The sequence below is a fragment of the Coturnix japonica genome, chromosome 7, assembly GCF_054131305.1.
Source record: "Coturnix japonica strain WE chromosome 7, WE-NBRP24, whole genome shotgun sequence".
NCBI classification, from domain to species: domain Eukaryota; kingdom Metazoa; phylum Chordata; class Aves; order Galliformes; family Phasianidae; genus Coturnix; species Coturnix japonica.
This window is the reverse complement of record NC_140669.1, coordinates 9,180,163-9,192,617: the sequence shown is the minus strand read 5'-3', so window position 1 is coordinate 9,192,617 and position 12,455 is coordinate 9,180,163. Positions and strand designations below refer to the sequence as shown.

Genomic DNA, 12,455 nt, shown 5'->3' with positions numbered 1-12,455 from the left:
CCCCTCTTTGCAGTCACACAGATGGGGATGTTTCATGGGAGGGCATCCCCTGACTCACTCTCAGGAAAGCCCAGGCTGCAAGAAAGGGTCCCAGGACCATCAATAGTCTGTATGTAGAGATGGCCATCGTGCCAGCTGTGTGTCACCACACTGTCACCGCCTGAGTCACAGGCTGTGTCGGGGTCACTGGGGCTGTGCAGCTGGCAGGGGGAACGTGAGAGATCAAGGAAGAAATGGAAACAACCCAGATCTGGGTCAGCTGCATTAGAACTGAGTTTTGCACTAAGCACTGGGATAGCCCAGCTGTTTAGGACTCAGCTCCCACATTGACCTCTGTGCCCCAAAGGCTGTGGGGCCATGAGGCTGGAGCAGACCTGGGGCCGGCGGCAGGCACACAGGCAGGCTGTTATCGGGGAGACGGGAGGCAGCCTGGGCTGCTCTCAAGTGGGCCCGGCTGATTAGTGCCTTCAAGTGCCTACGGAGTTATTCTAAGTCAAGTGGGCGTGAAGGGATCCGAGCTCGCCAGCCTGGGACCGGTGTCGGGTGAGAGACCTGGTTCCCCATCACCTCCGCTCCCAAGGCTCCCAGCAGCCCTGTGAGGTGCTCCCTGCTCCAGCTGCTTCTCTCTGTCCCTCACTCCCACTGCAAAAGGCTGTTTGCTCCAGCCCAGAGTGAACCTGATTTTATCTCCTGACTACAGTTCCCTTGGCTGTGGGCCATGGTCGATTCCTCCTACGCAGGACTTGTAAAGCCCACTGGGGGACCCATGCACAGAGCGGGCTGTGTACGCTGCCACATGACATCATACTTACGGCCTGCGGGGGCCCAAGGACATCCCCTCCCAGCGGCACTGCTCCCAGCCTGCCCGAGCCATGAGCCTCCTTGCTGGCCCTTGCTGGGCAGCATCCTGCACTCTCTGAGCTGGGCAGAATGTCACACAGGGAGCTGGGGGAGTGGGACCAGCCCCAGTGCTGTGTTTGTATGGGGAAGGGTGCTTTTAGCTCTCCTGGGCTCACCAGGCTTGGTTTTTCCCTATGGAGTGTGGAGAGTGGAGGCTGTGCTAGCACGGAGTGTGGGCTGCTCAGCAGCACAAGGTCAGGCCCTCCTCAAGTTGTTGCTCAGAGTGAAAGACAAATTTTCTCCCTCTGGGACAAGGATGTTCCTGTCTCTCCCAAGACAGAGCTGGATCTTTGCTGCTGTTGCACAAAACTGAGGCTCTTGGGAAAGAGCAACAGAATCCAGAGCCAGGTTCATTAAGGAGTGCTGGGCCCATCACCCATCCATCCATCCCATTCATCCATCCATCCATCCATCTCTCCATCACTCCATCACTCCATTCATCCCTCCTTCCCTTCCTTCATTCATCCATCCATCCATCCATCCGTCCAATTGTTCCGTCCCCTCATCCATCCTTTTATCCACCCATCCCTCCATTCATCCCTCTTTCCCTCCCCTCATCCATACGTCCATCCCTCCATCCTTCCATCCATAACTGGACCCTCTGTCTGATGTCCAGCTGCTCTCATGCAGGGTGTCCCTGAGGCTGACAATGGAGGATCAGAAGTATCTTGAACCCCAGCAATGAGGATTTTTTGGCAGCTCCCAAGGCCAAAGCAAGAGTCTGTGAGAATCTCCATGCCCATGGGTGCACAAAATGTTGTCACATGGGCATGAGTTGCCCTTACTGAGGCACTCCTAGGGGTGTAGCACTCAGATATGAAGGAGTGGGCTGGGGTCTGTCCCCATGCAGCCCCTGTGTCCCCCCCCAGCACCTGCCCACCCCTCCACACCATTACCCTGTGTCCACAGAAGGGGACCGTGTTGTTTTAATAAGATCATTCTCCTCCCGCCGTGAGGTCGCAACCCCGGGCTGATGACATCACATGGCGCTGCCATGGGGACGCCGGGATGTCACAAACACAGCGCGATGACCTCACTGCAGGAGCAGGAGATGGGGCCAGGCTGGGTTTGATCACCGGTGTCCTCGGGAGCGAAGGCGGGGAGGGATGCTGGGAAAGTATGTGGCTGCTGCGCGCCGCGCTGTTTGGGTTGGAAGTGGCCACGCTTTCCCCGCAGCAGGGAGGGCCAGTGCCCTCTGTTCCCCCCCACGGGCCCCCTGGTTGTAGCTGGGGGGGCCCTGATGTCAACACCCTGCAGCTGGACCTTGCAGCACCCATGCACCTCCACAGCCCATGGCATCATCCAGCCAATGCGGGGGGACACCTGGGCTCCCCATCTGTGCTGCACAGTGTGCGTGGTTGGCTGCGTCCCCCCCACCCCCCCGGTACCTCCCATCATTAATTTCTATCAGTGGCCAAGTGGGTCCGAGGCAGGGGGTGGGGGGGGGGGGGGGGGGGGGGGTGGCCGAGAAACACAGTGCTTTCCCCCTGATAGCAAAAATAAATACATTAAAATTCTTGCAGGAGGCAGAAGAATGCGGGACGGCAGGAAAAAATTGTTTTATAATTTGTAATAACACAAAAGCCAGAGGGGGGGGGGTGGGGGGGAACGACGAGCTGTGAGAGGAGAGGGAAGGCTGAGACAAAGGGTTGGCTGTGGCAGAGAGGGCTGCTTCTTTAGTGGCGGTCCCCCAAAGGATGGGGTCCTTTGGGTCCCAGTGCAGAGGAGGAGTTGTGGGGTTACATGCTGCCGTGGCTCCCTGCGTGGGTCTCAGCATCACTGTGCCTCAGTTTCCCTTTCTGAATGGTGTGTTATCAGCTCCGTACCCCCACAGGGGACAGTTCACCCCATGCCTGATGCAGCAGTGGAGACGTGACAAGGCGAGTCGCTGTGTGCCAGGCACGCACCTGCTGTCGGGATGGCCCCCCCTTTTCAGGATGAAATCAAAGGGATTTTTCTGCCCTTAGGAAATCAGATAAAGGCTTCTCACCTGCCCCGCGCTCCCTTTGCGGTGCAGATGAAGGCGGCGGGGAGCTCAGGGAGGGGGACAACAGGCGTTTTCAACACGGAGGCAGATGAGTTGTGTGTCACTGCAGCACAGTGTCAGCCTCAGCGGGGATGTCTCCTCCCAAGGAGCTGCCTATCCATGTGTCCCTCCTAAACTTAAGGCAACGAGGATTTCACAGGACAGATGGGATAGAAGTTGATGGCTGAAAGCAAAAGACTTGCAGGGGGTGGACACGATGCTGGATGGAGTGAGGAAAGCTTGAGGCTGGTCGCCACCCCAGGGGTGCAGAGTTGGAGGCAAGAGGACAGGGAGAGCCTGGGCTGAACCCTGGGTAACTGTTCCCGAGGTTATTTGGGGGAGTTAAAATTGAGGTGGCAGCCTATGGGCATTGATCATCCCATCTCCAGCCCTGTCATGGCCCCCTGCTCCCTCCCCAGCCCCTCGCCTCCTCCTGCCCTACACAGGTCTTACTGCCTGCTTAGAGCCATTCTGGGGGCATTCCTCCTAGCCCCAGCTGCACCTGAGATCACCTTAACCAAGCTGCTCCCCCCTATGCTCCTCTTTTGCACCTTCTCTGCTCTGTTTGCTCTTGGGGAGCTCCTTGACCCGTCATCCCTCTAACCCCAAAGATATCTCTGCAGAGAAGGAGTGCTGAGAGGCTCTTGGGGGTGTCTCTTGTCATGAGTCTCCAGCTAAGACAACCTAATGCAATGCCAGTAGTGCCAGGTTTGTGCCAGGCAAACCTCACTGGAGAGAGGAAACCGGGGCACCGGAGGGTTGCCAGACGTGAGCAGTGAGAACCAGGCAGGGGTGCAGGTGGCAGCGGGCAGGCTGGACAAGGCAGGGCAGTTCGAGGTGCCCAGGAGGAGCTGTGACAAGCACGGCAGCAGGGACGTGGTGACAGGCAAGTCGCTGCCACCGTCCGTGCCTACGCCGTGCCCAAGGTCTGCGTGCACGGATCTGCGCTTGGCATCCCGGAGTCCCCCCACCCGGCCCGCCCTGTCCGTCCCCCCGGGCTCCGGTTTCCCTGTCGGAGGCAGATGCTTTCGCAGCCCTGTCCCTCCTCCTCCTCCTTCTGCGGAGCAGCCTCCTCGCCGCGCTCCAGCCGCCCGGAGGTGCCTGCCCAGCCCGGCCCCCCCCCGGCCCCTCTGCGCCGGGCTGGCGGAGGGAGGCAGCGGGCAGCCCCGCAGCCCTCCCGGGGGGCTCGGAGGGGGCTCGGCTCTCCCGGCTGCCCCCCAGCCTTGGCAGGATGTTGCCCCGCTCTCGGACCCAGCTGGGGCTCTTTTTCATCCTCCTGTGCCCCGCCAACATCATCGGGCTCTGGTGGTGAGTATAGGGCATCGCGGGGGGCGGACGGGGAGGGGGATTTCCGAAGGTGTCGCTGGATCGAGGACCGAACCCTCGGGTCACCGCTCCCAAGGGGACAGCGGGGGAGCAGAGCCACCCTATGGGGTGTGCGCTGCCTGGTTTGGGGTCCCCAAAACCGGTGTCGGGGCGCAGCGCTGCTTGGGGTTTGGGGACCAGGCCTCTCCCCCACAGCCTCTCCCCGCACCCCGAGCACTGAGTGCCTTCGGGGCAGGGAGGGGCCTCCAGACCCCTCCAATAAGTCAACTTTAATTAAAAGCCCGAGGGTCCTCACGGCTTCCCCTGGCCGCGGCGGGGACAAAACCCCCGTTTGTAATGGTGCCTTCATCAAAGGCAGCAGGGACGGTGCCTCGCAGGATCCCGGAGGGGGTGGGGGATTCATTACAGAGCTGGGACCCAGCCTCGGAAAGCCCAGGTATCTGTCGAAACATGAACTATTTAAATCTATTAAGAATTTCACCCAGCCTGTCTTTATCCGGTTTTAAGTGCTTAGATTCCAGCTCCCCGGCGTGCCGTCCGGGCTATCATTCATTATCTGAGGCTATTCGTCTCCACATTGTCACACTCTTTTGACCCCTAAAATAAAGCTCTCCGTAAGCCTTTCCCCTCCCGTTCCCCCTCACGCCCGACACTGATTTATTCCGCAGCTTCATCTCTTCCACGGGGCAAAGCGGGGGGAACGGGGGGGCTCGGTGGGTACGGACGGTGCCGTCACCCCGGCGTCGTGCTGGCAGAGTTGCTGGGGAAGGGGTTAAAGCGGGTCGTGGCATTTCGGTGCAGGAAGGCTCGGCAGGGTACGGTGCGTGCCGCTCTCCCTGCTCCCCACCGCTCGCCTCCGGACATCTGCGCCATCCCGGGGCACGCTCCCTCCCGCCGGCTGAGCGCTGCGTTATTTCCTTGGCTCGCTCTCAGCCCGCTGCTTTGCGCACGCAAAAGGCTGTCCTTCCATCCATCCCAGAGGCTGGTGACGGAGGGAGAAAGAACTTCTCCTTGCAGTCCCCTTGCAGTGCGTGGGGGTCTCGGCGTTATGCCTTTGCATAAGAGCTTTGAGGGCTGAGAAAGAGCATCCTTGCTTGCAGTCGGGCTTCCTCAGAGGGATGGCTGAAGATACAGGCACGCTCATCCCCTGTGCCCTGCGTCCGTGTCTGAGGAGAGGCAGGGGAGAGAGGGACGGGCAGACGCATAGACCTGCGTTCAGAGGGGAGAGTGGTGTCAACAGGGAAGCTGTGTCACTGTGCTGCAGGGCACTCAGTCTGCACCAGGCTGTGGTTTCAGGAGCCCAGGGCATATTCAAGGCAAGATTTTGGTCGAGAGAGTTTGTGCTTGTGTCCATTCTGTGCGGCTTCCCCACTCGTAAAGCTGTTCCTGTTGTTGTGTCACCATTGCTGATGCTTCCCACTCACCTGCAGCCCTCCAGACTGACCAGGTTGTTCTTAGAGGCACTTTGGGGTGAGCAAAGTCAGGAGATAAAAGAAACAGCCCCAGCATCAGAGCAAGGAAGAAAAGAAACCTCAGCACCTGCAGTGCCTTGGTCCGTCCACTTGCACCCATGGGCTTCCCCTACTGCACCCTGCCTGGGGCTCGTGGTCCCTTCTCCCCAGAGCTACCCACTGTGAGCCCCATGAACCTCCACCAGCTTCCTGTTTTGCTCAGCCACCTGACCAGCATCGCACTGGCAGAGCATGGCCGAGCCTGTAAGGGCAGGCTGCTGGGCTGGCATGATTTGGGTGAACACCGTGAGTCACTTGCTGAGTCTGATGACCCACAGCCGCCACCTGGCTGCCCTCAGCCCCCCAATGCCTGCAGGCCATCCCTGCATGCCTCAACCCTGGCATGCCCAGCATGGGTGTCCTGTCCTGCAGCACGTCCCAGGGCAGCCACAATGAGCTAATACCCTTTTTTTTCCCCATCCCAAGATATCCCAGGCTCAGACATCTTTTCGTGGCCACCACCTCCATGGGTGTATGCTCCAGGAGCTCAGCCCTCAGTGCTCGCATCTCACAGCTCTTTTCTCTGCGAACAGGTGCAGCAACACCTCTGGGCTCAGGGGCTTGCCTGGGCACCACAGGTTTCTGCAGCCCTAAGCTGGGATGGAAATATGGGTGCAAGGCAAGCTGTGCCTTTACCATGCTGCAGAAGGGTCCCACATTTCCTCCAAGGAAAAACACATCGCCCTGTGCACTGAATCCAAAGCACAGCCAGCATCCTCTCTGCTAGGAGATATCCCCATGCCCCTGCTCTGTACTGCATGCTGGCAGCACAGCCCCAGGTCAGTGGGATGGGAATATGCCCTTTTGGGAAGGAGCAGAGAAGCCAAATGCACAACCAAGGTGCGCCTTAGCATCCCTCTATCACCTGCCTGTAAACCAGGACCCCACAGGCTCTCTTTTTGCATCGTGCCCTGCACAGGAGCCCTGCTCCATGCTGCCCAGGGTGCCTGAGGGGTGAGCCAGATTTGTGCCAGGCCCTTTGGTCTATGATTTTGGCTGGGAACTGGACTGGAGGCTCTGTCACCCTGAGCACAAGTCTCGCACCAGGAGCTGCAACCTGGGTTTCCATAGCACCCCTGGGCTCAGACTATGGGAGCCAACACAGTGGCAGCTGCATGTCAAAGGACAGGAAGGTTTGTAAGGCAGGTCCAGGTCCTCCGTCATGCCTCATTTTCCACTTTTGGTGTTGAGGGCTGAATCTCTTGCTAGGAAGCACTGCAGAAATCACTGCAGTCCTCATTCTGAGGGGCTGCCACTCTGTGCCATTCTGGCAGTGGGCACAGGGATGCTGCGGGGGTACTGAGCCCGGTGAAGGGCTGCAGAACCGAGGTGCCCCGGGTGGGCTTGGGGGGGCACATTGGCGACCCAGCTCCATCGCCAGGGCAGGGGGAGGAGTGCCCGGCGGCAGAGGTGGGGCACCTTAATTGTAGATGCGGGAGGCCTTGGAGCAGGACAAGCTCAGGCAGATCTGGGCCCCGCGCCGGAGCCCTTGCCAAAGCAGTAGCAGTTTGGCAGCATTTTTCTTGCCCTTGTCTCCCCCCCCCCCCAAGCCCCACAAAGCAAAACAGCTCTCGAGCTCCCGCCAGCCTCCCCTCACAAAAAAGCAGAGCCCAGCGGAAATTAATATTGCACAGGACTTAGGCAGCCCACCCCATGCCTTGCTGGGTTGGCCGGGGCCCGATGGCCAGGGGTGGGGACCCCCGCGGTGCCTCTGGGGCCGAGCACTCCCCGTCCTGCCGGCCCCTCTGATCCGGCATGGCTGGGGTGAGCTGCAGTTCAGCATTTGATCTGAGGGCCCGAGGGCTCACGCATCATTTTTATAAGATGTACAAAGAGTCCTCGCTTAATGAAAGTCCCATCCCCAGCTCCCCTTCTTCCCCACCCCGCTGGATCAGCCAGCTGAGCCTTCCCAGCTTGGGATAGGAGCTTGAATGGATATCGTGTGTTGGGATGGGATGGGACCAGATGGGATGGGTGAGATGGGGTGGGAATGGATGGGACGAGTTGCCCATATGCTTCAGTTTCCCCATAAGTAAATGATTTAGGAGGGAACCAAGCACTGTTGTCCCATGATGCTCCCCCAGTTGCCCACCAAAAGGACAGCAAGCTGTGGGGCTGTGAGTTCCCCAGCAGACCCATGGGCTTGCCTCGGTTTCTCTGCTAGCAGCCACATTCAAGGGCTCTGCCTTGCTTTGGTCCTTTAAACCTCCAGACAAAGTATCAGGGCTCATTTTCCTGGCTGAGAGGACATGTCAACCCACACCCAGCCCTGCTCACAAATGTCCCCATCCCAACCTCTGTCCCTATCTTTTCCAGAGATGGATCAGCCTGCTCCAGACTAGGTGTGGGGCAAGGGCAGCCTGCACAAAGTTCCCACCCCAAAACTAGGCTTTAGGAGGGGCTTTGTGGTTCCTGCAGCACTGTGTCCCTTACACAGCCCCCAAGCTGAGAGAGGGAGAGAAAAAAGGAAACCCAGGACATACTTAAACACAGAGATTCATCTTGTGATTTTCGAGCCCCTGGGGCTTGGCCAGACTATAAAGGCTTGTCTGGGTTTGGAAGCAGCACTCGGCAGCAAGTGGGGCTGCACCCAAAAACACGGCCTAGGAGCTTCCACTCCAGGAGGGGATGGGGATAACACACAGTGCCTGGGATGGGACACTGCTGGCATAGGGATGAGAGGATCTGGCTTGCAGCACTGGGGCACAGCAGCTTCCCTTTGCAATTCAGGTGGCCCAAGGAGCATGTGCCGGCCAGAGGCACCCAGCATTGCAGGACGGGCAGCGTGGGCAGGAGGCTGTCAGCACACGGCGTGCCCGCCCTGTGCCCGAGGCATCACTGGGCCATCGCCCACCCCGGCACAGGGCACGGGGCACAGTGCCGGCAGCAGTGCAGCTGCGTGAGGGCACTCTGGGCAAAATGTGTGGGGGAAGTACAGGAATTTCTGTAGCCGGCGGCGTGCAGTTGTGCTCAGGCTTTGCCTTCCAGCCCAAGATGCGTGCGTGGCTCTCCAGCTGTGCTGGCCAGGAGCTGCCTTTGATAGGGCCCCAGCTGAGACTTGCCCTCCCGCGCTGGGATAAGCAGAGCCAGCACCACTCTCCAGCCCCACAGCTTGGGATCTGCCCCATCCCCATTTGGCTCTGCAGGGCACAGCATCCTCCACATGCTGGGTGTCCCTGGCGGTGTATCCGGCCGTGGCTGGTGCTGGTTTTGCTCTGCTCGCTGTCCCTCCTGCAGGGCAGTGGGGAGCCCCCTGGTCATGGACCCCAACAGCATCTGCCGCAAGACGAAGCGGCTGGCGGGGAAGCAGGCGGAGCTGTGCCAGCTGGAGCCGGAGATCGTGCAGGAGGTGGCCAAGGGCACCAAGCTGGGAGTGCGGGAGTGCCAGTACCAATTCCGCTTCCGCCGCTGGAACTGCACCAGCCACAGCAAGTACTTCGGCAAGATCCTGCAGCAGGGTAAGGTCCAGCCTCACAGCTCCTAAAAAACTGCAGCCCCCGGGCCTCGCACCTCCTGGCACAGCTGGGGCAGAGCCGGGAGCGTGCGGACGTGTGTGCACGCAGAGGGGGTTGCTCAGAGCTCTGTGGTGCAGCCACGCTGCCGGGACATGTCTCCCTGTGTTGTAATGAAGCAATTAGCGATGCTCCCAGACAGCGCGGGGCTGCGCACAGCCCAAGAATGCACCCTCGTCTGGCAGTGATTTACTGCTCCCTCAGGACCCCACTATGTGGGGAGGGAAGGGGGTCTGGGTGGGAGGTGGCCCCGCAGGTGCCTAGATCATGCAAACCCCTTGTCCTGTCCCCAGGGCATCACCTCTGTGTGCACTTCCCGTGCCCGAGGCATGGCTGTAGGGCAGGATGAGTCAAACACATCCACTGGTCCAACCCAACACCACTGCACCAATATCAGGGTAGGAGGCTGAATGATCAAGAGGAAGAGAGTGCTGTGCTAGCAGGATCGCTTCCACGGGCACCAGTCCCACATCAGTCCCTGTGCTGGGAGCATCGTGGGTGCTGGTGCAAAACCAGGAGTCTGCTCCTGGAGCTGACCGCTAGGAACAGGAGGGACAGCTGCTCCCTAAGTGGTGCAGCTGGAAAAGCAGCAATGTGCCTGGTTCCCCTTCTTCCCACAGACTTGCCCAATTCTGAGAGCATTTCAGGGCGTGGGATGTGGAAGCAGCTCTCCTGCAGGCCGTGTGTGCTGTCCTTCCCTCCCTGGCCCATCCTTGTCACCACACAGCACTCCCCTGCAGCACTGCAAGGACACATCCCCTGGCCAGCTGTTTACCAGCCGTAGGGAGTGAGTGACAGTGCAGGGCTGGGGGGCAGCCTGAGAGCTGCTGGGGTTGGCAGTGAGCAAGCAGCTGTGCACGTGTGCAGGGATGGGGTCACCATGAACACATATCACACATCTCCATCACATGTGTGGTATGTTGGTGGGTCGGTGTTTCTGTATGGGGCATGGCACAGCCATAGTGCTGGGGCTGCTCCTGGCAGGATGAAGCTCCTAAATTTTGCCGTAGGTGTAAGGAAACACCGTGTTCCTGTGTCTCTTATCAGAGTTGACCCCAGTGGCCACATTGATGCACCTCCCCAAACTCCCCTTTCCCTCCCTATATGGATTGCAAAAAGAGTTACATCTGCCATTGCCCTTCCCCCATGTCCCTGTGCCACCCTAATTAATGTGTCCCCACCCCCCGCCAGCCCTGCCCTGGCACCCACCTGGCACAGGGTAACCCATGAGCCCCCCAGCAGGGTGCTGCACCCCGCTGCCAGAATCCCCCGCTGGCTGCGGCTGCGAGCGGCAGGTCCGGGCAGGGGAAGGATGCTTGGAATTTGTGTCCCGGAGCACAGAGAGACAAGAGCAAATACTAATAATAAATAATCCTGTGGGGTGGAGGCTGCGCTGGAGCAGGAAGGGGGGCGGGCAGAATCCCATAGCAAAGCAGGTATGGGGGTTGGAGTAGACAGGATGGCATCCTCGCTGTCACCTCGCACCATGTCCCTCTCTGTCCCCCTGCAGATATCCGGGAGACAGCCTTTGTGTATGCCATCACGGCGGCTGGCGTCAGCCATGCTATCACACAGGCCTGCAGCATGGGTGAGCTGCTGCAGTGTGGATGTGAGCTGACACGGAGCCGGGCACCCCCATCACCCACAGCCGGGCCGGGCACCGAGGGCACAGCCTGGGAATGGGGAGGCTGTGGGGACGACGTGCAGTTTGGCTATGAGAAGTCACAGCAGTTCATGGATGCCAAGAGCAAGAAGGGGAAAAACGACATCCGTGCACTCATTGATCTGCACAACAACGAGGCTGGGCGCTTGGTAAGGCTCCATGCACTCCCTGCTCCCTTTAGCATCACCCTACACTCCTTTGGGTGAAACACAGAGCATCATCCCTACAGACCACAACGTGGCTCGGAGTCCTTTGGGAGCCCACCTGTCCATCCTCCCCTTAGTGATACCATTAGACTGGGGACGCAGGGATGCAGGGATGAAGGAATACAAGGGTGCTGGGATTCAGGGCTGCAGGGATGTAGGGATGCCGGGTTGCCAGGAGGCAGGGATGCCAGGATGTTGGGATTCTAAGATGCAGGGGTGCTGGGGTGCAGGGAGGTGGGTACCAGGGGAATAGTGGGGACTCAGCATTGCCGTCTGTCTGCAGGCAGTGCGCAGCTACATGAGGACAGAATGCAAATGCCACGGGCTCTCGGGCTCCTGCACGCTGCGCACCTGCTGGCGCAAGATGCCCCATTTCCGTGAGGTGGGCGACCGCCTGCTGGAGCGCTTCAACGGCGCCTTCAAGGTGATGGGGGGCAACGATGGGAAGACCCTCATCCCGGTGGGCGACAACATCAAACCTCCCGACAAGCAGGACCTCATCTACTCAGCCGACTCGCCTGATTTCTGCTCTGCCAACCGCAAGACGGGCTCGTTGGGCACGCGGGGCCGCATCTGCAACAGCACGGCCATGGACACCAGCGGCTGCGACCTGCTGTGCTGCGGGCGTGGGCACCGCGATGAGACCGTGGTGCTGGAGGAGAACTGCCTGTGCCGCTTCCACTGGTGCTGCGTGGTGCAGTGCCGCAAGTGCTCCGTCCGCCAGGAGCTCAGCCTCTGCATCTGACGGCCTCTCTGAGGGGCGAGGACACTTGGGGGGCCACCCCCAGGATGGTGCAGAGGGCACAGGGACGCAGAGAGGTGACGCAGTGGGACCTTATGGGCTGGGGGACTGTGAGCTCAGCTCTGCGGCTGGATGTCCCTGCAGCGTGGGGATGCTGTCCAACATCCCCATGGCCTTGCAATGGGGCTGCAGTGTGGAGCTTCGTCTAATAAAGCTATTTAAAGCCAGTGTGCCCTCTGCTCGCCTCTCCGCAGCAGGCACTGCTACCCGCCCTAACACCTTGGTGATGGGCTTTGTGCACGTTGCCGGTGCTCTCTGTTCTTCTCACTCTGTCTCCAGCCACCTTCTCTGTAGGGCCTGGCACTGCAGAGCCCCACGCAGTGCTGCTGGCACCGTGGGGTTGGTGGCATGAGAGGCATTCGCTTGGCATACCATGGGCCACGTGCAGCCTCACCTGGGGGGCACAGTGCCAGGTAGAGCTCGGAAACCCAAGCAGCCCATATCCTGCTGGGCAAACCTGGGGCTAGGAGCAGCAGTGACGCCCACCGACAGACACTGGCGGCACGCTC

General features: G+C 59.9%; 1 protein-coding gene across 2 annotated transcripts; it reads left to right on the top strand.

Annotated features, from left to right (window-relative positions):
• Positions 1-3,933: 3,933 nt before the first annotated feature.
• On the top strand, positions 3,934-12,113 carry WNT6 (Wnt family member 6). 2 transcript variants are annotated; one of them, XM_015869241.3, is made up of 4 exons: positions 3,934-4,234; positions 9,006-9,221; positions 10,786-11,087; positions 11,428-12,113. In XM_015869241.3, exons 1-4 carry the CDS (start codon positions 3,949-3,951, stop codon positions 11,887-11,889), a joined length of 1,266 nt encoding a protein of 421 aa, XP_015724727.2. In that variant the 5' UTR covers positions 3,934-3,948; the 3' UTR covers positions 11,890-12,113. The 2 variants fall into 2 exon arrangements, with proteins under 2 accessions (XP_015724727.2, XP_015724725.2); XM_015869239.3 differs by having other exon boundaries at positions 4,059-4,234; positions 9,001-9,221.
• Positions 12,114-12,455: the final 342 nt, after the last annotated feature.